The following is a 22,503-nucleotide window of genomic DNA, read 5'->3' as shown; positions in this document are numbered from 1 at the left end:
GCTCCTTATCTCCACAGGGACACAGTTCACATGCACCTGACTGGATACCTAAAAGCATAATTCAGAATTAGCTGCAGCTAAAAAGGAGGGACAGGTGTTGAAACAGTCTATTGATTGTATATCTAAAGCAGCAGATACCAAAAAGGCTTCTCAGCCCCCTCTGTTGGTTTCACATAAGCGCTCACTGCCACAGGTGCTCTAGTCTGATTCTGATAAGCCTGATGTGGATGATGATGACAGCTCTGTAACTACGTGTGTGCCAGGTGTGCCTGGCACACATCGCAGTCGCCCTGGGGGCGCAACGGCCAGCGGCTTGTAATGAGTCAAATTGACTCATTACAAGCCACCTCTGCTGTGCTGGTTGCGCCGCGCTGGAGAAGAGGAGAGGGGAGCAGCAGCGCCAGAGGCAGGAGAGAAGGTGGGAGGGGGACTGGAGCCGCAGCAGCGCTATGTAATTGGTAGTGGCGCCGCTGCAGCAATCCCTCTCCTTCCGCATTGGCTGCCCGGCACTGCTGTGAATGCTGGGATGCGCTTCCCTCATCCCAGCATTCACAGCGGGGTCTGCCAGCCAATGCGGAAGGAGAGGGACATCTGCAGCGGCGCCACCACCAATTACGTAGCGCTGCTGCGGCTCCAGTCCCCCTCCCTCCTCCTTCTCCCCTGCCCAGGATCTGCTGCATGAAGCCTGCACCGATGAGCCTGAGCCAGTAGGGAGAGAGGGTAAGTGTCTGTCTATTCTGTCTGCCGTAATGTGTAAAAGGGGCTCTACCTGGTGTAGTGGCGCTACTGTGCAGCGTAATTTGAATAATGGAGACTACTGTGCACCGTAGTATGAATTGGTATTATTTTGTGACCACGCCCCTTTCCCATGAAGCCACGCCCCTATATATTTTTCGTGCGCCTAAGGCGCGCACTGCCCCTATCTTGCATAGGGGGGCGCCAATGCCGTTTCTTGCACACAGCGCTAAAATGCATAGTTACGTCACTGGATAATGATATGGATGAGGACAGCTCTCTGTCCCCAGGGGTGGAGGCCCTCATTTTTGCTGTAAGATAGTTTCTTCACATACCGGATCAGGAGGCAGATCCAGATGAGGAGTTGTAGAGCTCTTTGGTTATGTCAATGGTCAGCGGATGCTGATTCCAAAAAGGGTGTGGAAAATCTACCCTTTACAGGTGATGCCTTGTTTGGGGACGAATTTAAATAAATGGGTCTCCCAGGCAACGGCTGCGCCACTTGCTAGACGTTCTTACACAGGACCCTCCATGCAGTCCTTTCATGTGGCAAGGTTCAGAGACAGGGGCCAGGGCGTCTCCACCACTCCGAGAGGATCTCGTGGTAAGTCCTGTAAACCTGCAACTGCTACCTCCCTGGACCAGACCATCTGATCCCCTGTCGCTAAGCTTTCCGAGTGACTGTTGTCCCCAGCGTCAAGGTGACTTTCAGGTGGGTGCTCGCCTTCAACACTTCACCCACGTGTGGGCGAAGTCCTGCCGGGATCCTTTGGTGAGGGACCTCATTTCCCAGGGATACTGGCTGGAATTTCAAGCACTTCCTCACAGATTTTTCACATCAGGCTTGCAAGAGTTACCTTGCAAGAGGCTATTCAAAAACCTTGCAAGAGGCTATTCAAAGGATGCTTAACTACACATTCCCATGTGGCCCCCTCATCAGGCCTACCTCAGGTTCGCCATCTTGGATGACCATTTCCAGTTTCAGGCCTTGCCCTTCGGCCTGCCCAAAGCTCCGAGGGTCTTCACCTAAGTCATGGCGGAGATGATGCTGCAACTGCGTATGTTGGGAGTCAACATAGTCCCCTACTTGTACGATCTCCAGATAATGGCTATGTCCAGGGAGCGTCTATTGCACAGCATCGATCTGACGACTCGCCTGCTTACGGATCATGGGTGGATCTTAAACTTCCAAAAATCTCACCTGGAACCAACCCAATGTCTCCAATTCCTGGGAATGATACTGATAGTGTCTCAAAAGGTGTTTATTCCGATGGACAAGGCCTTGGCTATTCAGGCTTTAGTCCGCTCAGTGCTCCATCCTCGCAAGGTGTCCATACATCTTTGCATACGTTTGCTGGGTAAGAGAGTTGCTGCTTACGAAGCAATTCAACATGGCAGATTTCATGCCCTGCCTTTTCAGCTGGATCTGCTGGACAAATGGTCGGGGTCTCGCCTTCACATGCATCAGTAAGTGACCTTATCTCCGGAAGCCCGGATTTCTCTATTGTGGCTTCAATTCCCTCACCTGGTAGTGGGCAGGAATTTCAATATCCACTCAAGGATTCTGCTGACAACGGATGTCAGCCTCTGGGGTTGGGGGGCTGTGACCCAAGCGGCCCAATTCAAGGGGTTATGGTCACGTCAGGACTCTGCTCTGCCGATTAAACATCCTGGAACTCAGGGCTATTTACAATGCCCTTCTGCAAGCGTCCCATCTACTGAGGGATCGGGCGATCCAGGTTCAATCTGACAACGTCACGACAGTGGCGTACATAAACCGACAGGAGGGAGCAAGAAGCAGAGCGGTGATGCGAGAAGTGTCAAAAATCCTCCTCTGGGTGGAGGCCAACGCAAAAGCTATCTCAGCCATATTCATTCCAGGAGTGGACAACTGGGAAGCGGATTTTCTCAGCAGACACTACCTCCATCCCGGAGAATGGGGCCTACATCCCCAGGTGTTTCAACAGTTGTTTCACCGGTGGAGCTGTCCGCAGATGGATCTGATGGCTTCTCGTCTCAGCAAGAAGCTAGGCCGCTACTGTTCCAGAACGAGGGATACGCAGGCTGTAGCAGTTGACGCGCTGATGACGCTGTGGATGTACCAGTTTGTGTACCTGTTCCCTCCTCTACCGCTAATCCCAAGGGTTTTAAAAAGACTAAGAACGGAAAGCGTTTAAGCAATTATAATTGCCCCGGATTGGCCTAGATGGTCGTGGTACTCGGACCTCCTATCCATGGCTCTGGAGGATCCCTGGCTTCTGCCGCTCCCAAAGGATCTTCTTCAACAAGGTCTGTTCGTCTATCCAGACTTACAGCAGCTACGTTTGACGGCTTGGAAGTTGCAAGGGAGATTCTAGCAAGAAAAGGTCTTCCCTCCCGGGTTATTTCCACCATGGTTAAGGCCAGGAAAATGGTTAAGTCAAAACATTATCATCGTATCTGGAAAAACTATGTGAAAGTAGAAAGTTGTCTCTCGTGGAATTTAGAATTGGTCGTTTTCTACTTTTCCTACAAGCGGGAGTGGATATGGGCCTACGTTTAGGCTCCATCAAAGTCCAGATTTCGGCGCTCTCTGTTTTCTTCCAGAAACAGTTTGCCAGGTTTCCAGAAGTACACACTTTTCTAAAAGGAGTTCTTCATATGCAACCGCCCTTCGTGCCTCCCACAGCTATGTGGGATCTTAATGTGGTTCTGCCCTGTCTTCAATCGTACTGGTTTGAACCCTTACATAGGGTGGAGTTAATTTCTCACCTGGAAGACGGTGATGTTATTAGCATTGGCATCTGCCAGACGTGTCTCTGAATTGGGGGCCTTTATACTGTAAGAGCCCTTATTTGATTTTTCATGAAGACAGGGCGGAACTCAGGACCCGTCATCAGTTTTTGCCAAAAGTGGTTTCAGCTTTTCATGTCAATCAACCCATTGTGGTTCTGGTGTCTGATGCTTCCGTTGGGCCAGAGTCCTTGGATGTAGTGAGGGCTCTGAAGATTTATGTCAAGAGGACGGCTCGTCATTGGAAATCTGGTTCGCTGTTTGTCCTTTATGATTGGTCGGCCGGCTTCTAATCAATCAATTTCTCGTTGGCTCAGATTGACCATTCAACAGGCCTATACTTCGGCGGCTCTGCCTTTGCCGACATCTATTCAGGCCCACTTGACGAGTTGTGTAACACTTTGTGAAATTCTGTCGGTTTGTCACCTTGGCCAAGGATGACCTTCAGTTTGGTCAGGTGGTTTTACAGGGGTCCCAGCACTCTCCCACCCGTTTGGGAGCTTTAGGACTTCCCCATGGTACTAAAGTACAGATCCCCAGTATCCACTAGGACGTAAGAGAAAATAGGAATTTAATACCTACCGGTAATTCCTGTTCTCATAGTCCGTAGTGGATACTGGGCACCCGCCTCAGTGCTTCGATTCCTGCTTACCTAAGTATTTGGTTGGCCCGCTGTTGCGGTCCCTTTATTATGTTAGGATAGTTTGCTATCCTGGTTTGTTTGGTGTTGCTGTCTGTTCTGGTTAGCACCCTCCTTTTGGTTCTGGTTGTGTGTTGGCTTGTTGCCTCACTGCTGTTGGATTTGTTTCTTCTCTCTTGGTATGTCCGTCTCCTTGGGCACAAGAGTCTGGTAGGAGGGGCATAGAGGGGAGGAGCCAGCATACATGCATGCACACATACACTCTCTCTCTTTCTCTCTTTCTCTCTCTTTTAAAGTGCCAGGCTCCAGTGGACCCGATCTATACCCCATGGTAATAAAGTAAAGATCCCCATTACCCCCTACAGTCTAGGAGAAAAGGAATTACCGTAGGTATTAAATTCCTATTTTTCTTCCGATATGGACTATATATAGTCCATATCTGAAGAAATATTGCCCCGTGTGTAGGCCCCTTTACACAGTATTACTTTCTTTTGTATTGTGGAAATATCCTGTAGAAAAAGATCTTGGAAGTTGATAAATGACATTTGCTTTTAGTTTACATGGGGAGGCTCCATTAGTAAGAGCTGTATATTATCATAATTATGGCAGTAAGCACCAGGTTATCAAAATCCATTATATCAGCAGATTTGTCTCTTTTTTTAATGTGTGAATTTCCATATTTTAAATAAACATTTCAATGCCAGTGTTAAGATGCACCTTGCATCCGCAGTATATATTATTACCATATACGATAATAGTGCGCTGAACGTCGCAGCGCTATGTCCCTTAAGAGAAAGCAAGTACACACACACATGGTATACTGAGGTCCAACGCTCAGATATATATGTATTTGATATTAAAAGTTATGCATACAAAATAACATATGCACAGTATATCCTTCAGTATAACATAAATATGCCTAAGTAGGTGGTACAGAGTTAGAAGAAGCAGATACAGCCAACATACATCACCCTGTCCCATAGAACTTTCCTCTATCCTTTCATCTCAGCAACTATGTCTTAGAAACTGCCTATATCAAACAGTGGGAGTTAACAGTCTGTTGGTTTCGGTGTCCTTCCATTGGTCCAGGAGAGGGAGGTCTCTCATTACTTGTGTGTTATTGGTCAGTTCATATGCAAGCAATGTCCAGTTTCAAGATGCAGTTATAGGGGTTAACCACTGGTTCTCTGCACACATGCTTTCTCAAGAATGTCCTTTTGTTCTCATAAGAATGACTTTATATTCATACATTTGGTCATAACTAATCGTTGCAATGTGCTACAATTTACCCATAGCTATAAAATTAATCCACACATTCTCCTGATCATTTTGACACTAAGCATGATATAATTAACTTGTTCCGTCCCAATAATACATATATATCTGGTTTTACACTCTATTATATAAATACAATTATAATACAAGTCTGGTACTAAACATGTTTTGTCTGTGTAATCTATGTGTTGAATATGTATTTGTGGCTTCTCTGTGCGAATGCGTATGCTACCGTATGTCCTGTGCACGCTGTGTGTATGCGCATGCCCTGCGGTAACGCACACGAACAGAGGCCACTCTGTTTGGAGTGTATACGTGTGTGTGTGTGTGTGTGTGTGTGTGTAATATTTTTGACTTTGACAAATGCTATTAAATTGGTAGGGGAATGGGAACTTCTATTACTAATGACCTTTGTACACAACTACTGTACATAAGGTAAATTCAAGTCTTCCAGTGTATATACAGAATTATTCTCTACCACATGTTGGGATGTTTGGGGAGATTCCAGAAACACACACTGGAGCTTGTCAAATATATTATGCCTCATGAGGCGGTGCTTGAAAACTGCAAGTTGAGACCTGTGTTTCGCAATAGCGACATTGGACTCTTATCTACTTTCATATGTTCTTCCGTATACACCCAATCCTGTGCCTTCACAGGGCAGAGAATGTGTAAATGTAACTGGTTTATTGATTACATTAAACTGCTGCCTGGATTTACAGCATGATTTAACAGATGACTGTCCTGTGTCTTACAGAGTTAAATAATAATTTGCAGTAAACCAAAACAAACCTTTCTTGTGTCTTCAATAGGATAAATGGCTTGTCAGCCTTGAATCGTGTGGTGCTGCTATGTTGTGGAGTCTTATATAAAAACTTGGGAGCAGATCCCTAAAGGTGACCACTGGATTCTTCACGTCAGGTTTGTAAGTTCCATAAAAACAAACTCCAGACTTATACATTTTTTTTTTAATGTAAAACGAGTCCTCATTTAACAAAATGATATTCAGTTATATCTGCTGCCTCTTAATTATATAGCGCTAAAGAATTGTATTCATCCTTTATTTTCTGGGGACCATATACTAAACAGTGCTTTTTCTTCAAGGTTTATAGGCATCCACAGGGATGACCTTGGGGTATGATGATGGAGGCCAGGAACAGACTCCTAACACTTTTACTCCGAAGATGCACTGTTCCTTCTCCCTCATACCCTGCTCACAGCCCAGGCACCTCAGTTTTACTTTGGTGCCAGCAGGAGCTGCCCCTTTTGTAAGAGTGGGGCTGCTTTTAAGCAGCCCAAGCTTTACTTTTATGATTTTAAACTTTTTTCTCCTACGTCCTAGAGGATGCTGGGGACACTTCAAGAACCATGGGGTATAGACGGGATCCGCAGGAGACATGGGCAATTTAAGACTTTAAAAGGGGTGTGAACTGGCTCCTTCCTCTATGCCCCTCCTCCAGACTCCAGTTTAGAATCTGTGCCCAGTGAGACTGGATGCACACTGAGGAGCTCTCCTGAGTTTCTCTGAAAAAAGACGTTTTTGTTAGGTTTATTATTTTCAGGGAGACCTGCTGACAAAAGGCTCCCTGCTTCGTGGGACTGATGGGAGAGAAGCAGGCCTACTTCTGTGAGTTTCAAGGCGCTGCTTCTTTGGCTACAGGACACCATTAGCTCCTGAGGGTCTGAACGCTAGGTACGCCTAGATGCTCGTTCCCAGAGCCTGCCGTCACCCCCCTTGCAGAGTCAGAAGACAGGTGAGTAGAAGAAGATCAGAAGACTTCAGTGACTGCTTTGAGGCACCGCACAGCGGCCGCGCTGCGCGCCATGCTCCCACACACAGCGTCACTACAGGGTGCAGGGCGCGGGGGGGGTGGGGGGCGCACCCTGGGCAGCATTGAAAAACCTCATATAAGACTGGCAAGGTGGTTTTTAAGTGCCAAGGCACTAAATCCGAACCCCTGCCATTATAAATAATTTAAAAAATAGCGGGGCTGAAGCGCACCATTAAGGGGGTGGGGCTTAGCCCTCACAGCTCTCACCAGCGCCATTTTCTCTTCAGAGCTGCAGAGACGCTGGTCCTTCCTCTACACTGCTGTATCAAGTAACGGTGCAAAGCAGGGGGGGGGGGGGGGGGGGCACAGTTATTTTGGTGCTATATATGTATCTATAAAAGCGCTAACAGGTCTGAGGCTTTGTATAAGAGTTTTTTCAGAACTGGGTTAAGCGCTGGGTTGTGAGCTGGCAAACTCCCTCTGTGTTTCCCTGACAGGCTTTACTGTGGGTCTGTCCCCTATATGCCCATTGTGTCTGTGGGTGTCAGTACACGTGTGTCGGCATGTCTGAGGCTGAGTGCTCTTCTCAGGAGGAGGCTGGATTAGGTACAGAAACAGCTGTGGGAGTGACCATGTCTGCACCGCCTACTCCTGATTTGGGTAAATGTTTTGAGTGCTTTGAATGCAAATGTGGCTCTATTAAATAAGAGATTGGATAAATCTGAGTCTCAGAACCAGGCATGGAAAAAATCCGTGGAGGATGTTTTGTCACAGGTCCAGACCCCCTCGGGGTCACAAAAGCGTTCATTTACCCAGATAGCAGATACAGATATCGACACGGACTCTGACTCCAGTGTCGACTATAGTGATGCCAGATTAAATCCTAAACTGGCTAAGGGCATTCAGTGCATGATTGTGGCGATAAGACGTATTACATATCACGGAGGATCCTGCTGTTCCTGATACAAGGGTCTGTATGTTTAAAGGAAAGAAACCTGAGGTAACGTTTCCACCCTCTCATGAACTGAACTCGCTTTTTGAAAAGGTTTGGGAAAATCCTGACAAGAAGTTTCAGATTCCCAAGAGAATTCCGGTGGCATATCAGTTCCCCTCTGGGGATAGGGAAAAGTGGGAGTCACCCCCCCCCCCCCCCACTGTAGACGAGGCTCTGTCACGACTGTCCAAAAAGGTGCCGCTTCCGTCCCCTGACACGGCAGCCCTAAAGGAGCCTGCGGATCGTAAGCAGGAAAATACATTGAAATCCATTTATGTCACTACAGGTACGCTGCTCAGACCTGCCGTTGCTTCTGCGTGGGTGAGTAGCGCTATTGAAATGTGGGCAGATAACTTGTCATCTGAGATAGATACCCTGGATAGGGATACTATTCTTTTGACACTGGGTTATATCAAGGACGCTGCAGCCTACCTAAAGCAAGCTGCGAGAGACATTGGCCTTTTGGGATCAAGGGCCAATACCATGGCAGTCTCAGCTAGAAGAGCATTGTGGATTCATCAATGGAATGCTGATGCTGACTCTAAGAAGGCTATGGAGTCTCTGCCGTATAAAGGTGGTGTCTTGTTTAGTGACGGCCTTGCTGAAATTGTATCTACGGCTACCGCGGGTAAGTCATCATTTTTACCTTATGTTCCTGCACAGCAAAAGAAAACGCACCACTATCAGATGCAGTCCTTTCGGCCCAATAAATACAAAAAAGGACGAGGGTCTTCCTTCCTTGCTTCTAGAGGAAGAGGAAAGGGAAAAAGGTCACCAGCTGTGGCAGGTTCCCAAGAGCAGAATTCCTCTCCGGCTTCTGCCAAATCCACCGCATGACGTTGGGACTCCTCTGCGGGAGTCCGCACCAGTGGGGGTACGTCTCCAACTCTTCAGTCAGTACTGTGTTCGTTCGGCCCTAGACCCATGGGTGTTAGAAATAGTGTCCCAAGGGTACAAACTGGAGTTTCAAGACGTTCCGCCTCGGCGATTTTTCAAATCACCCTTACCAGCTTCTCTTCCGGACAGGGAGGTAGTATGCGATGCGATACAAAAGCTGTGTCAAAATCAAGTCACTATCAAGTTGCCCCCGTCACAACAGGGAGAAGGTTTTTATTCGAGCCTCTTCTTGGTCCCGAAGCCGGACGGCTCGGTCAGACCAATTCTGAACCTAAATTCCCTCAATTTCTATCTGAGAGAGTTCAAATTCAAGATGGAATCTCTCCGAGCAGTGATCTCCAGTCTGGAGGAAGGGGATTTTATGGTGTCGGTCGACATAAAGGATGCCTACTTACACGTCCCCATATATCCTCCGCATCAGGCTTACTTGAGGTTTGCTGTTCAGGATTGTCATTACCAATTTCAGATGTTGCAGTTTGGTCTATCCACGGCTCCGAGGGTTTTCACCAAAGTTATGGCGGAAATGATTGTTCTCCTGCGCAAGCAGGGAGTCACAATTATCCCGTACTTGGACGATCTCCTGATAAAGGTGAGATCCAGGGACTGATTACTGCAGAGCATTACGATTTCCCTGACCGTTCTGCAACAACATGGTTGGTTCCTGAACTTGCCAAAGTCACAGTTGAGTCCGACGAAACGACTGTCGTTTTTGGGAATGTTTCTGGACACAGAATTACAGAGCGTTTTTCTTCCAGAAGAAAAGGCTCTGGAAATTCAGAGTCTGGTCAAACAAATTCTGAAGCCAGCGAAAGTGTCAATCCATCAATGCACTCGATTACTGGGGAAGATGGTGGCGGCCTACAAGGCCATTCAGTTTGGCAGGTTCCATGCCAGAGTGTTTCAGTGGGATCTGTTGGACAAGTGGTCCGGGTCCCATCTGCACATGCACCGACAGATAATCCTGTCTTCCAGACCAGAATCTCACTCCTGTGGTGGCTGCACAGTTCTCACCTCCTAGAGGGACGCAGGTTCGGGATCCAGGACTGGACCCTAGTGACCACGGATGCAAGTCTCCGAGGCTGGGGTGCAGTCACACAGGGGGAAAACTTCCAGGGAAAATGGTCAAGCCAGGAAGCTTGTCTACACATAAACATTCTGGAATTAAGGGCCATTTACAACGGCCTTCTACAAGCGGAACATCATCTTCGCGATCTGCCCGTCTTGATTCAGTCGGACAACGTAACAACAGTGGCGTACATGAACCGCCAGGGCGGAACGAAGAGCAGAGCGGCAATGGCAGAGGCCATGAAAGTTTTCCGCTGGGCGGAAAGACATGTAAGTGCTCTGTCAGCGGTCTTCATTCCAGGTGTGGACAACTGGGAAGCAGACTTCCTCAGCAGACACGATCTCCATCCAGGAGAGTGGGGTCTTCATCAAGAGGTCTTTGCAGAAGTGACAAGTCGTTGGGGAATTCCTCAAATAGACATGATGGCGTCTCGCATCAACAAGAAACTTCCGAGATATTGTTCCAGGTCGAGGGACCCTCAAGCAATAGCGGTGGACACCCTAGTGACACTGTGGGTGTTTCAGTCGGTATATGTGTTCCCTCCGATTCCACTCATTCCAAAAGTGATAAAGATCATAAGAAGAACAAGGGTTCATGCAATCCTCATTGTTCCAGACTGGCCAAGGAGGGCCTGGTATCCAGATCTTCAGGAATTGCTCATAGGAGATTCCTGGCCTCTTCCTCCTAAGAGAGGATCTGTTACAGCAGGGGCCGTGCATGTACCAAGACTTACCGCGGCTGCGTTTGACGGCTTGGAGGTTGAACGCCGGATCCTAGCCCGAAAGGGTATTCCCAGTGAAATCATTCCCACACTTCTTCAGGCTAGAAAAGAAGTAACGGTGAAACATTATCACCGTATTTGGAGAAAATATGTGTCTTGGTGTGAATCCAAGAAGGCTCCTACGGAAGAATTTCAGCTGGGCCGTTTTCTCCATTTTCTGCAAGTAGGTGTGGTTGCGGGCCTAAAGTTAGGCTCAATTAAAGTACAAATTTCGGCCTTGTCAATTTTCTTTCAAAAAGAATTGGCCTCCCTTCCGGAAGTTCAGACTTTCGTGAAAGGCGTGCTGCACATCCAACCTCACTTTGTGCCCCCGGTGGCACCATGGGATCTTAACGTGGTGTTGCAGTTCCTGCAATCTCATTGGTTTGAACCTTTACGTAAGGTAGAGTTGAAATTCGTCACTTGGAAAGTGATCATGCTGTTGGCCTTGGCCTCTGCAAGGCGGGTGTCTGAATTGGCGGCTTTGTCTCACAAGAGCCCCTATTTGATCTTCCATGAAGATAGAGCAGAGTTGAGAACTTATCCGCAATTTCTGCCGAAAGTGGTGTCATCGTTTCACATGAACCAACCTATTGTGGTGCCAGTGGCTACCGACGCCTTAGCGGAATCGAAGTCTCTAGATGTGGTCAGAGCTTTGAAAATTTATGTAGCCAGAACGGCTCAGATTAGGAAAACGGAGGCTCTGTTTGTCCTTTATGATCCCAACAAGATTGGGGCTCCTGCTTCCAAGCAGACTATTGCACGCTGGATCTGTAGCCCCCCAAAGCCCCCTGCAGGCTCAGTGGCAAGCATGGGTGTCACACCCACGAGTGGGAACAGTACCTGTTAGTCGTCATGCTGACTGTCTGATTTTGGAGGTTGTGGGATGTAGCCGTCCGTAATGTGACCGGCTGTCTGCTGACCTCCGGACACATAACTACATCCCACAGATTGTACGAAGTGGAAAAATGCACCGGCAGTGGATTCCCATGTTACACGTTTGGTAAAAAGCTCTACCTTACATACCCTACAGCATCCACCCTGAAGGAGACTACGATAAGAATGAGGGATGCCAATCTTTTTCTGTCAGTCACTAGGGGACACTGGCACAACTTCAAGACTGTGGGGTGATGATGGTGGCTTACAGGGAGCTGGCACTTTAAATCATCTAGAAAGTGAAACGGGCTCCTCTCCCTCTATCCCCCATCATCCCCCAGTTTTGAATTTGTGCTGGGGGAGCTGGTCACAACTTACTGAGCTCCAACTCAGCTTATATATTTTACTTTTAATTTCTCTTCTTTTTTATTTTATTTTAAGGAACTTAGTTTTCCTAGACCTCAGGAGACCCTTCGCCACTTAGAATGAGAAGTGGGGACTGGGTCCAGCATCAGCAGCATCACGCTGCATAGGAAAACGGCGCTTAGCAGAGAAGCACTGATTTTCCACCGGACACTGACTGACAACAGAGGAGCCCTTCACCACTTAATACTGAGAAGTGGGGTCTGGGTTGAACACAGCATCCTGTGCTGTTAACAGAGTACAGTGCTTAGAAGAGAAGCACTGTCTCTGCAGTATAGTCGGCATAACAGCCTCCTGATGTCTCCAGTCGGGTGAGTAACCTTATGGCGCAGCAGCGCATTGGAAGCCCCCATACTTAAGCTCCCCTCCCGGTGTGCATAAGCAGGAGTCTATACTTGTGGCAGCGGCGACATTATATAGTCGCGCTAACCGTGCACAGCAAGGGGGCTTCTACACGCGGTAGCAGCAACGTGATAATAGCCGTGAGGAGCTATTTCTCGCCCGGCCTTAGCAACCGCCTGGGTAGTTAAGACTTTTGAGAGCTGGACGGATGCCCTAGTGAACAGTTTCCCCTCAGATGCTACACGGGAGCAACTGTCATTCATTGCAAACATCAGAGATGTCTCAGTGGGGCAGAGTATTTAGCTGCGCTCATGGAAAGCTGACACATATTCCAAGAAAGCCCTTGAAGCACTCCCTTATATGGGGGATTTTCTTTTTGGACCTGAGCTGGACAAGATTGTCAATCTTGCAGCCTCTAAAACAGGTTTCCTGCCCTGAGCCTCCTCTTCCCGTACTCTGACTTCCTCCTTTCGGTCCTTTCGCCCACATGGCAAGGCCAGAGGGCAAACTTCCTCGACTGTCACACTCAGGGAAAGCCTTTAAGCCCAAAACCAAGTAAGCCTGGGCTACCAGACGCCTGGTTACTAAGCCCAAGGATAAACCCTCAGCCTGACAGAGTGGGCCTCCTCCTGAGAGAACTCCGCAAAGCTCAGGCTCTCCAGTCAGCTGTTTACTGCTTACTACAGTCAGGCGTAATAATTCCTGGGGCAAGGGCTTTTACTCAATGCTCATCTTAGTTCAGAAACTCAATAGGTCCCATCGGCCCATACTCAACATCAAGTTACTGAACAAATATCAGAGTGCCCAGGTTTCGTATGGAAACCCTCCATTCCATTGTCCCGGATTCACTGGGCATGTGCAAGATCTTGCTTCTATCGCGAGAACTCCTGTGCAGCCCGGAGCCTGCAGCCACCGCACCCAGGGGCAGCGCTGTCCCTGACTGTGGTGTATGGGCAGCTGCAGCTGTCTCAATCCATAGCTGCAGGTGTCTGAACGAGCAGTGCCACTAACATTGCCCAGCTTATCAGCGTGCTATCTTGTATATCGCAGCGCTGATAATGATAGAGGTGCATAGGGCCCTGTCATTTGCCAATAATTACTGCTCCCTTACATGGGAGAGAAGCGGTATGAGTGCACATAATGTGTGCTGATACCACTTCTCTCCCATACTGACTACCCCTTTTTACCTTGTATACAGTTCAGTACTGCTACAGTGGTGAACACATTTCATTTTAAAGATTTACTTAAGCTTCTAAAATTGAAAAGTGGTGGCATTGCCCATAGCAACCAATCATTCTAGCTTTCTCTATTGCATTCTAGAAAATGATTGACAGAATCTGGTTGCTATGGGCATTGCCACCACTTTTTAATTTTTAGAAGCATTAAAAATTCTTCCCCTTGAGTTAAACTGTTTACAATACAGGATAAATGTCCATTGTACACTAAATTAACCTGTTGGAATTCGGGATTATAAAACCTGTATATCCTAGCCCAAATGTAACTTTACTGCAGTTCTGTCTGTGTATGTTAAAATTGTAGTGGCGCACTACACTGAGTAACGCTTCCAGTTTTTTTACTTCTGGTCCCCATCCTCAATAACCTATTCCCGTTCCCTTCTCACCTAGTGACAATCATTACGTCTAGTGCAGGCCAGCCTGTGGCTCTCCAGGTGTTGTGAAACTACACTTCCCAGCATGCCCTGCCACAGGTTTAGCAATCCCTAATAGCAAAACTGTGGCAAGGCATGATGGGTCTTGTAGTTTTACAACAGCTAGAGAGCCATACGTTGGCCAGGCCTGGTCTAGTGTGACTTCCTTATATTTGGTTCCTAGATCACTTCCTCCTGTTATTGTCTATTGTTTCTTAGAGTGTTTTGTCTTCTGTGTTTTAACGAAACATACTTTTTTTTTTTTTTTAATGTATTTATTTTTTTATTAACTTTAGTGTGCTTTTTTTTTTTTTTTTTTTGTCGCAGGGCTTAATTAACATTAAATGGACTTGATTTCACCACCTGCCCGAATGACTGAACTATCTGCATCATTGACTCAGCTGCAGCAGGGACAGGTGCCAGAAGACTACTCTGACAGTCATACTGCAAACATGGTAATAGTCTAAAAACCTTTTAACTGTAGTTTTGTTTATAGCTTGTGACATTTTCACAGGCATTCGTCCCATTATCTGCATCTACTCTGCTAAATTACCTCTACCTATTGGTGGGCCTGAGTCGCACACGGCTATGAATGCGGCCGCATTTGGAATGCAGATATTTTGCAAAACGCAATGTTATTGTGACTGTACACGTCTTCACGCTTTCACATCGCACTGGCTGCTAGCGCTGCTATCATAGCTTACACCAACACTATGCTGGGTGCAAAAGGTCTCTCTGACATAGGCATCCGCTATATGCACAACTCTGAATAGAACTCAGCACTGGCTACATGCACATGACCATACCACAAGTCTGTTCTCTTCTGAAACTTCCATTACATGTACTGAGAAGCGGTGGAGATGCATAGGTTCTGCATGTGTAGTTTGCCAAAATTCACATACGGAGCTCCATGTGACTCAGAGGCGTATGTATTACACCTGGAGAAGTGATAAAGTGAAAGGTGATGACGCACCAGCCAATCGGCTCCTAATTGTTATGTTACAGGCTGGGTTTGAAAAATTAGTTAAGAGCTTGACTGACTGGCTGATGCGTTATCACCTTCCACTTAGTCACTTCTCCAGGCTTAATACATCTGCCCCTCAGTGCCCATTTCCTGCTGACTAGTAGCTTCAGCGATGATTTATTCAGAAAGGATGTATGCTTTTATCAGGCAAGAAAGAAATCGGACAATTTATATAATACGCAAAATACGCGCTATGGTGCATTTTTACGCAGTACAGGAAGCGGATCTCTGTCTTTTTTTTTTAAAAGTGAGCGGGTCCTGCAGGATGCACTGTCGGTCAGAGTCCTATGTGCGTCTAAGCCAATACAGAAATCGTATTGGCTGAGGTGCACACAGGACTCTGACAGCGCATCCTGCAGGAAGCCGCTTATTCCACAGTGCCCGGCGTCTCCCTATCACTGCCAGTGCCTCCTGAGACCTCCCTCCTTCTTGCCTGGCAGCGCGCCGCTCCAGCTGCCAGCCTCAAAGAGACTGCTTGTCCGGCAGCAGCAGGCACTGTGCTGTGTGAATGGTGGTTGTCTCCCTGCACAAAGCTCGATCATTGCCCCGGGGGCCAGCATGTATGTAACAGTAGGTATTGGCATATACACAGTATATCTAAGCGTAAAGCCTATCCAAACCAATGGTACCCTCCCTGCTATAGAAAAATGACACTTTACATAGTGGTGGCTTCTACCTTTTATTGGCATTGGGGCTGCTGCTGCGGGTCCTGGAGAGGGAGAGGTGAGCGCTTGCCTCATCCAACCATGTCCCGGCGTCTGTGCAATAGACCTGGCAAGCGCCGGGAACTGCGCATGCGCACAAGTGGTGGCTTGTGTGCACGCATGTGCATACCCCTGGCTTCTACAGGCTGCATTGGCAGCAGCCCATAGAAGCTGGGTAGGGCTGACGAGGCAGGGAGTGGCTGCTAATCGCAGACCGGTATGGAAGTCCCAGAGTGAGAAAACACCTCCCAATGGGACTGCCTGTCCCGCGAGCTCCAGTGGGAAGTCGCTGCCAGTCACGGTGAAGCCAGTGCAGTCACAGACTGCATCTGGCTTCACTGAAGCCGATTGGGGTGGCGGATTTTACCTGGGAGGGCTGCAGTCCTGCAGCCCATAGGCAAAATCTGCCACTGATGGTAACTGATATCAACGTTTCGATCGATTTGATATCCGTTACCACTGTCAACTGTTTCTGCAGCGGTGTACACTGATATTCCACAGGGAAAAACATCGGGGTGTAGAGTTGGATCTTGATCCGAGGTACCAACAGGCTAAAGCTTTGACTGTTTTTAAAGGATACACTGCACCGCCTCCTCTATAGCCCCGCCACCAGGCACTGGAGCTCAGTTTGTAAGTTGGTGCCCGCATTGCAGGTCACAAACGGGAGGGAGGGGGACTGCACTAGGAAGTCCTAATAAGAGCTTTTTAAGAAGAAAGAAGACTTCAAGGTCCGCAGCACAGGCACTAGATGCTGTGTATGTCATGCTGACATTCTGTGGCTCCATCACCTCCCCCAGCGGCTCTGCATACTCCTGTGCCCTGGTTGCGCTCCGGTCGTCAGGCACACATCACCACTGCTGCTTTCATGGGCCGCGTGGCCTCACTTCAGGGAGGAGGTAAGAGGGTCCCCCAGGTGGGACCCACTGAAATCGCGATCCGGTCGCGGTCCCAGGAGACGGACTGGCGTGGACACTGTGGCCTTGCAGGGACCCCACTATATCCACCAGGGCAGGGAGCACAGGTCGAATTTACTAAAATTTATCTATTCTAGCCTCCATAGTACCATGTGGTGAAGTCCAGCAGAGGGGATAAGGCGCTGACCTGTAGCCCCTCCCCCAGCTCCAGGCGCCATCTACAGCAGGTGTCCCTGCCCTGGAGCTGCATCTCTCTTCCTCACTCCCTGTCGGCGTTTGTGTCGCCATTACACAGAGCTGCGCTGATCCTGGGACAGCTTGGCACTAAGCTGATGTTTAATTTCCTTATCATAGTTCACCATATCCTGCAAAACCACCGCTCCACCCTTATCCGCTTTTCTCTTGCGTCCTAGAGGATGCTGGGGACTCCGTAAGGACCATGGGGGTATAGACGGGCTCCGCAGGAGACATGGGCACTATAAAGAACTTTTAGTATGGGTGTGCACTGGCTCCTCCCTCTATGCCCCTCCTCCAGACCTCAGTTAGATTTTGTGCCCAGAGGAGATAGGGTGCATTACAGAGGAGCTCTCTAGAGTTTCTCTAAATAAAGAATTTTGTTAGGTTTTTTTTATTTTCAGGGAGCACTGCTGGCAACAGGCTCCCTGCATCGTGGGACTGAGGAGAGAGAAGCAGACCTACTTAGATGATAGGCTCTGCTTCTTAGGCTACTGGACACCATTAGCTCCAGAGGGAGTCTGAACGCTGGTCTCACCCCGCAGTTCGTCCCAGAGCCGCGCCGCCGTCCCCCTCACAGAGCTAGAAGATAGAAGCCGGGTGAGTATAAGAAGAAAAGTAGACTTCAAGGCGGCAGAAGACTTCAGATCTTTACTGAGGTAAGCGCGCTCCCACACAAGAAACACACGGAACAGGCACTGATGGGTGCAAGGCGCAGGGGGGGCGCCCTGGGCAGCAATAAACCTCGAGTATGGCTTTTCTGGGTACATTAGGCTGCGGAGTCAGTAAATATAAAGATCCCCCGCCATTTTTTACATATTGAAGTGGGACCGAAGCCCGCCGCTGGAAAGGGCGGAGCTTGATCCCTCAGCACTAACCGCGCCATTTTCTCTGACGTCCTAAGTGGATGCTGGGGACTCCGTCAGGACCATGGGGAATAGCGGCTCCACAGGAGACAGGGCACAAAAGTAAAAGCTTTAGGATCAGGTGGTGTGCACTGGCTCCTCCCCCTATGACCCTCCTCCAAGCCTCAGTTAGATCTTTGTGCCCGGCCGAGAAGGGTGCAATCTAGGTGGCTCTCCTAAAGAGCTGCTTAGAGTAAAAGTTTTGTTAGGTTTTTTATTTTCAGTGAGTCCTGCTGGCAACAGGCTCACTGCATCGAGGGACTTAGGGGAGAAGGAGTGAACTCACCTGCGTGCAGGATGGATTGGCTTCTTAGGCTACTGGACACTAGCTCCAGAGGGACGATCACAGGTACAGCCTGGATGGGTCACCGGAGCCGCGCCGCCGACCCCCTTGCAGATGCTGAAGAGAGAAGAGGTCCAGAAATCGGCGGCTGAAGACTTCTCAGTCTTCATGAGGTAGCGCACAGCACTGCAGCTGTGCGCCATTGCTCTCAGCACACTTCTGAGGGTGCAGGGCGCTTGGGGGGGCGCCCTGGGCAGCAATGAAAGTACCTATGCTGGCTAAAAATACATCACATATAGCCCCTGGGGCTATATGGATGTATTTAACCCCTGCCAGGTTGTCAGAAAAACGGGAGAAGAAGCCTGCCGAAAAGGGGGCGGGGCCTATTCTCCTCAGCACACAGCGCCATTTTCCCTCACAGAACTGCTGGTGGGAAGGCTCCCAGGCTCTCCCCTGCACTGCACTACAGAAACAGGGTTAAAACAGAGAGGGGGGGCATTTTTGTGGCGATATTATTACATATTAAGATGCTATAAGGGAAAACACTTATATAAGGTTGTCCCTGTAAAATTATAGCGTTTTGGTGTGTGCTGGCAAACTCTCCCTCTGTCTCCCCAAAGGGCTAGTGGGGTCCTGTCCTCTATCAGAGCATTCCCTGTGTGTGTGCTGTGTGTCGGTACGTGTGTGTCGACATGTATGAGGACGATGTTGGTGAGGAGACGGAGCAATTGCCTGTAATGGTGATGTCACTCTCTAGGGAGTCGACACCGGAATGGATGGCTTATTTAGGGAATTACGTGATAATGTCAACAAGCTGCAAGGTCGGTTGACGACATGAGACGGCCGGCAAACCAATTAGTACCTGTCCAGGCGTCTCAAACACCGTCAGGGGCTTTAAAACGCCCATTACCTCAGTCGGTCGACACAGACACGGACACTGACTCCAGTGTCGACGGTGAAGAAACAAACGTATTTTCCATTAGGGCCACACGTTACATGTTAAGGGCAATGAAGGAGGTGTTACATATTTCTGATACTACAAGTACCACAAAAAAGGGTATTATGTGGGGTGTGAAAAAACTGCCTGTAGTTTTTCCTGAATCAGATAAATTAATTGAAGTGTGTGATGATGCGTGGGTTTCCCCCGATAGAAAATTAAAGGCGCTCACACGCTTATCAAAACAAGTGGCGTTACCGTCTCCAGATACGGCCGTCCTCAAGGAGCCAGCTAATAGGAGGCTGGAAAATATCCTAAAAAGTATATACACACATACTGGTGTTATACTGCGACCAGCGATCGCCTCAGCCTGGATGTGCAGCGCTGGGGTGGCTTGGTCGGATTCCCTGACTGAAAATATTGATACCCTTGACAGGGACAGTATTTTATTGACTATAGAGCATTTCTATATATACGAGATGCACAGAGGGATATTTGCACTCTGGCATCATGAGTAAGTGCGATGTCCATGTCTGCCAGAAGATGTTTATGGACACGACAGTGGTCAGGTGATGCAGATTCCAAACGGCACATGGAAGTATTGCCGTATAAAGGGGAGGAGTTATTTGGGGTCGGTCCATCGGACCTGGTGGCCACGGCAACAGCTGGAAAATCCACCTTTTTACCCCAAGTCACATCTCAGCAGAAAAAGACACCGTCTTTTCAGCCTCAGTCCTTTCGTCCCCATAAGGGCAAGCGGGCAAAAGGCCAGTCATATCTGCCCAGGGGTAGAGGAACGGAAGAAGACTGCAGCAGGCAGCCCCTTCCCAGGAACAGAAGCCCTCCACCGCTTCTGCCAAGTCCTCAGCATGACGCTGGGGCCGTACAAGCGGACTCAGGTGCGGTGGGGGGGGGGGGGGGTCGTCTCAAGAGTTTCAGCGCGCAGTGGGCTCACTCGCAAGTGGACCCCTGGATCCTACAAGTAGTATCCCAGGGGTACAGATTGGAAATTCGAGACGTCTTCCCCTCGCAGGTTCCTGAAATCTGCTTTACCAACGTCTCCCTCCGACAGGGAGGCATTATTGGAAACAATTCACAAGCTGTATTCCCAGCAGGTGATAATCAAAGTACCCCTCCTACAACAAGGAAAAGGGTATTATTCCACACTATTTGTGGTACTGAAGCCAGACGGCTCGGTGAGATCTATTCTAAATCTGAAATCTTTGAACACTTACATACAAAGGTTCAAATCAAGATGGAGTCACTCAGAGCAGTGATAGCGAACCAGGAAGAAGGGGACTATATGGTGTCCCTGGACATCAAGGATGCTTACCTCCATGTCCCAAATTGCCCTTCTCACCAAGGGTACCTCAGGTTCGTGGTACAGAACTGTCACTATCAGTTTCAGACGCTGCTGTTTGGATTGTCCACGGCACCCCGGGTCTTTACCAAGGTAATGGCCGAAATGATTCTTCTTCAAAGAAAAGGCGTCTTAATTATCCCTTACTTGGACGATCTCCTGATAAGGGCAAGGTCCAGAGAACAGTTGGAGGTCAGAGTAGCACTATCTCAAGTAGTTCTACGACAGCACGGGTGGATTCTAAATATTCCAAAATCGCAGCTGATTCCGACGACACGTCTGCTGTTACTAGGGATGATTCTGGACACAGTCCAGAAAAAGGTGTTTCTCCCGGAGGAGAAAGCCTGGGAGTTATCCGAGCTAGTTAGGAACCTCCTAGAACCAGGCCAAGTGTCAGTGCATCAATGCACAAGAGTCCTGGGAAAAATGGTGGCTTCTTACGAAGCGATTCCATTCGGCAGATTTCACGAAAGAATTTTTCAGTGGGATCTGCTGGACGAATGGTCCGGATCGCATCTTCAGATGCATCAGCGGATAATCCTGTCTCCAAGGACAAGGGTGTCTCTTCTGTGGTGGCTGCAGTGTGCTCATCTACTAGAGGGCAGCAGATTCGGCATTCAGGACTGGGTCCTGGTGACCACGGATGCCAGCCTGAGAGGCTGGGGAGCGGTCACACAGGGAAGAAATTTCCAAGGAGTGTGGTCAAGTCTGGAGACTTCTATCCACATAAATATACTGGAGCTAAGGGCAATTTACAATGCTCTGAGCCTAGGAAGACCTCTGCTTCAAAGTCAACCGGTGCTGATCCAGTCGGACAACATCACGGAAGTCGCCCACGTAAACAGACAGGGCGGCACAAGAAGCAGGAGGGCAATGGCAGCAGGGATTCTTCGCTGGGCGAAAAATCATGTGATAACACTGTTAGCGGTGTTCATTCCGGGAGTGGACAACTGGGAAGCAGACTTCCTCAGCAGGCACGACCTCCACCCGGGAGAGTGGAGACTTCATCTGGAAGTCTTCCACATGATTGTGAACCGTTGGGAAAGACCAAAGGTGGACATGATGGCGTCCCGTCTGAACAAATAACTGGACAGGTATTGCGCCAGGTCAAGAGACCCTCAGGCAATAGCTGGGACGCTCTGGTAACACCGTGGGTGTACCAGTCGGTGTATGTGTTCCCTCCTCTGCCTCTCATACCCAAGGTACTGAGAATTATAAGAAGGAGAGGAGTAAGAACTATACTCGTGGCTCCGGATTGGCCAAGAAGGACTTGGTACCCGGAACTTCAAGAGATACTAAGAAGGGATTTGCTTCAGCAAGGATCATGTCTGTTCCAAGACTTACCGCGGCTGCGTTTGACGGCATGGCGGTTGAACGCCGGATCCTAAGGGAAAAAGGCATTCCGGAAGAGGTCATCCCTACCCTGGTCAGAGCCAGGAAGGAGGTGACCACACAACATTATCACCGCATTTGGCGAAAATATGTTGCATGGTGTGAGGCCAGGAAGGCCCCCACGGAGGAATTTCAACTCGGTCGATTCCTACATTTCCTGCAAACAGGAGTGTCTATGTGCCTCAAATTGGGGTCCATTAAGGTTCAAATTTCGGCCCTGTCGAATTTCTTCCAGAAAGAATTGGCTTCAGTTCCTGAAGTCCAGAAGTTTGTCAAGGGAGTACTGCATATACAACCCCCTTTTGTGCCTCCAGTGGCACTGTGGGATCTCAACGTAGTTCTGGGATTCCTCAAATCACATTGGTTTAAACCGCTCAAATCTGTGGATTTGAAATATCTCACATGGAAAGTGACCATGCTGTTGGCCCTGGCCTCGGCCAGGCGAGTGTCAGAATTGGCGGCTTTGTCTCACAAAAGCCCATATCTGATTGTCCATTCGGACAGGGCAGAGCTGCGGACTCGTCCCCAGTTTCTCCCTAAGGTGGTGTCA

At 48.8% G+C, this 22,503-nt stretch overlaps 1 protein-coding gene across 6 annotated transcripts in view; it reads left to right on the top strand.

Moving 5' to 3' along the window:
- The window catches only part of PSEN1 (presenilin 1), a 298,128-nt gene that overhangs the window by 93,487 nt on the left and 182,138 nt on the right, over positions 1-22,503 (top strand). For all 6 annotated transcript variants that reach the window (XM_063947674.1, XM_063947676.1, XM_063947672.1 and 3 more), the window contains 2 exons: positions 6,235-6,343; positions 14,528-14,655. In XM_063947674.1, the coding sequence (XP_063803744.1) occupies positions 14,545-14,655 (111 nt within the window). In that variant the 5' untranslated portion in view covers positions 6,235-6,343; positions 14,528-14,544. The remainder of the gene's footprint in view (positions 1-6,234; positions 6,344-14,527; positions 14,656-22,503) is intronic.

The sequence above is a fragment of the Pseudophryne corroboree genome, chromosome 12 (assembly GCF_028390025.1).
Source record: "Pseudophryne corroboree isolate aPseCor3 chromosome 12, aPseCor3.hap2, whole genome shotgun sequence".
Lineage (NCBI taxonomy): Eukaryota > Metazoa > Chordata > Amphibia > Anura > Myobatrachidae > Pseudophryne > Pseudophryne corroboree.
This window is presented reverse-complemented; position numbering and strand designations above follow the sequence as displayed.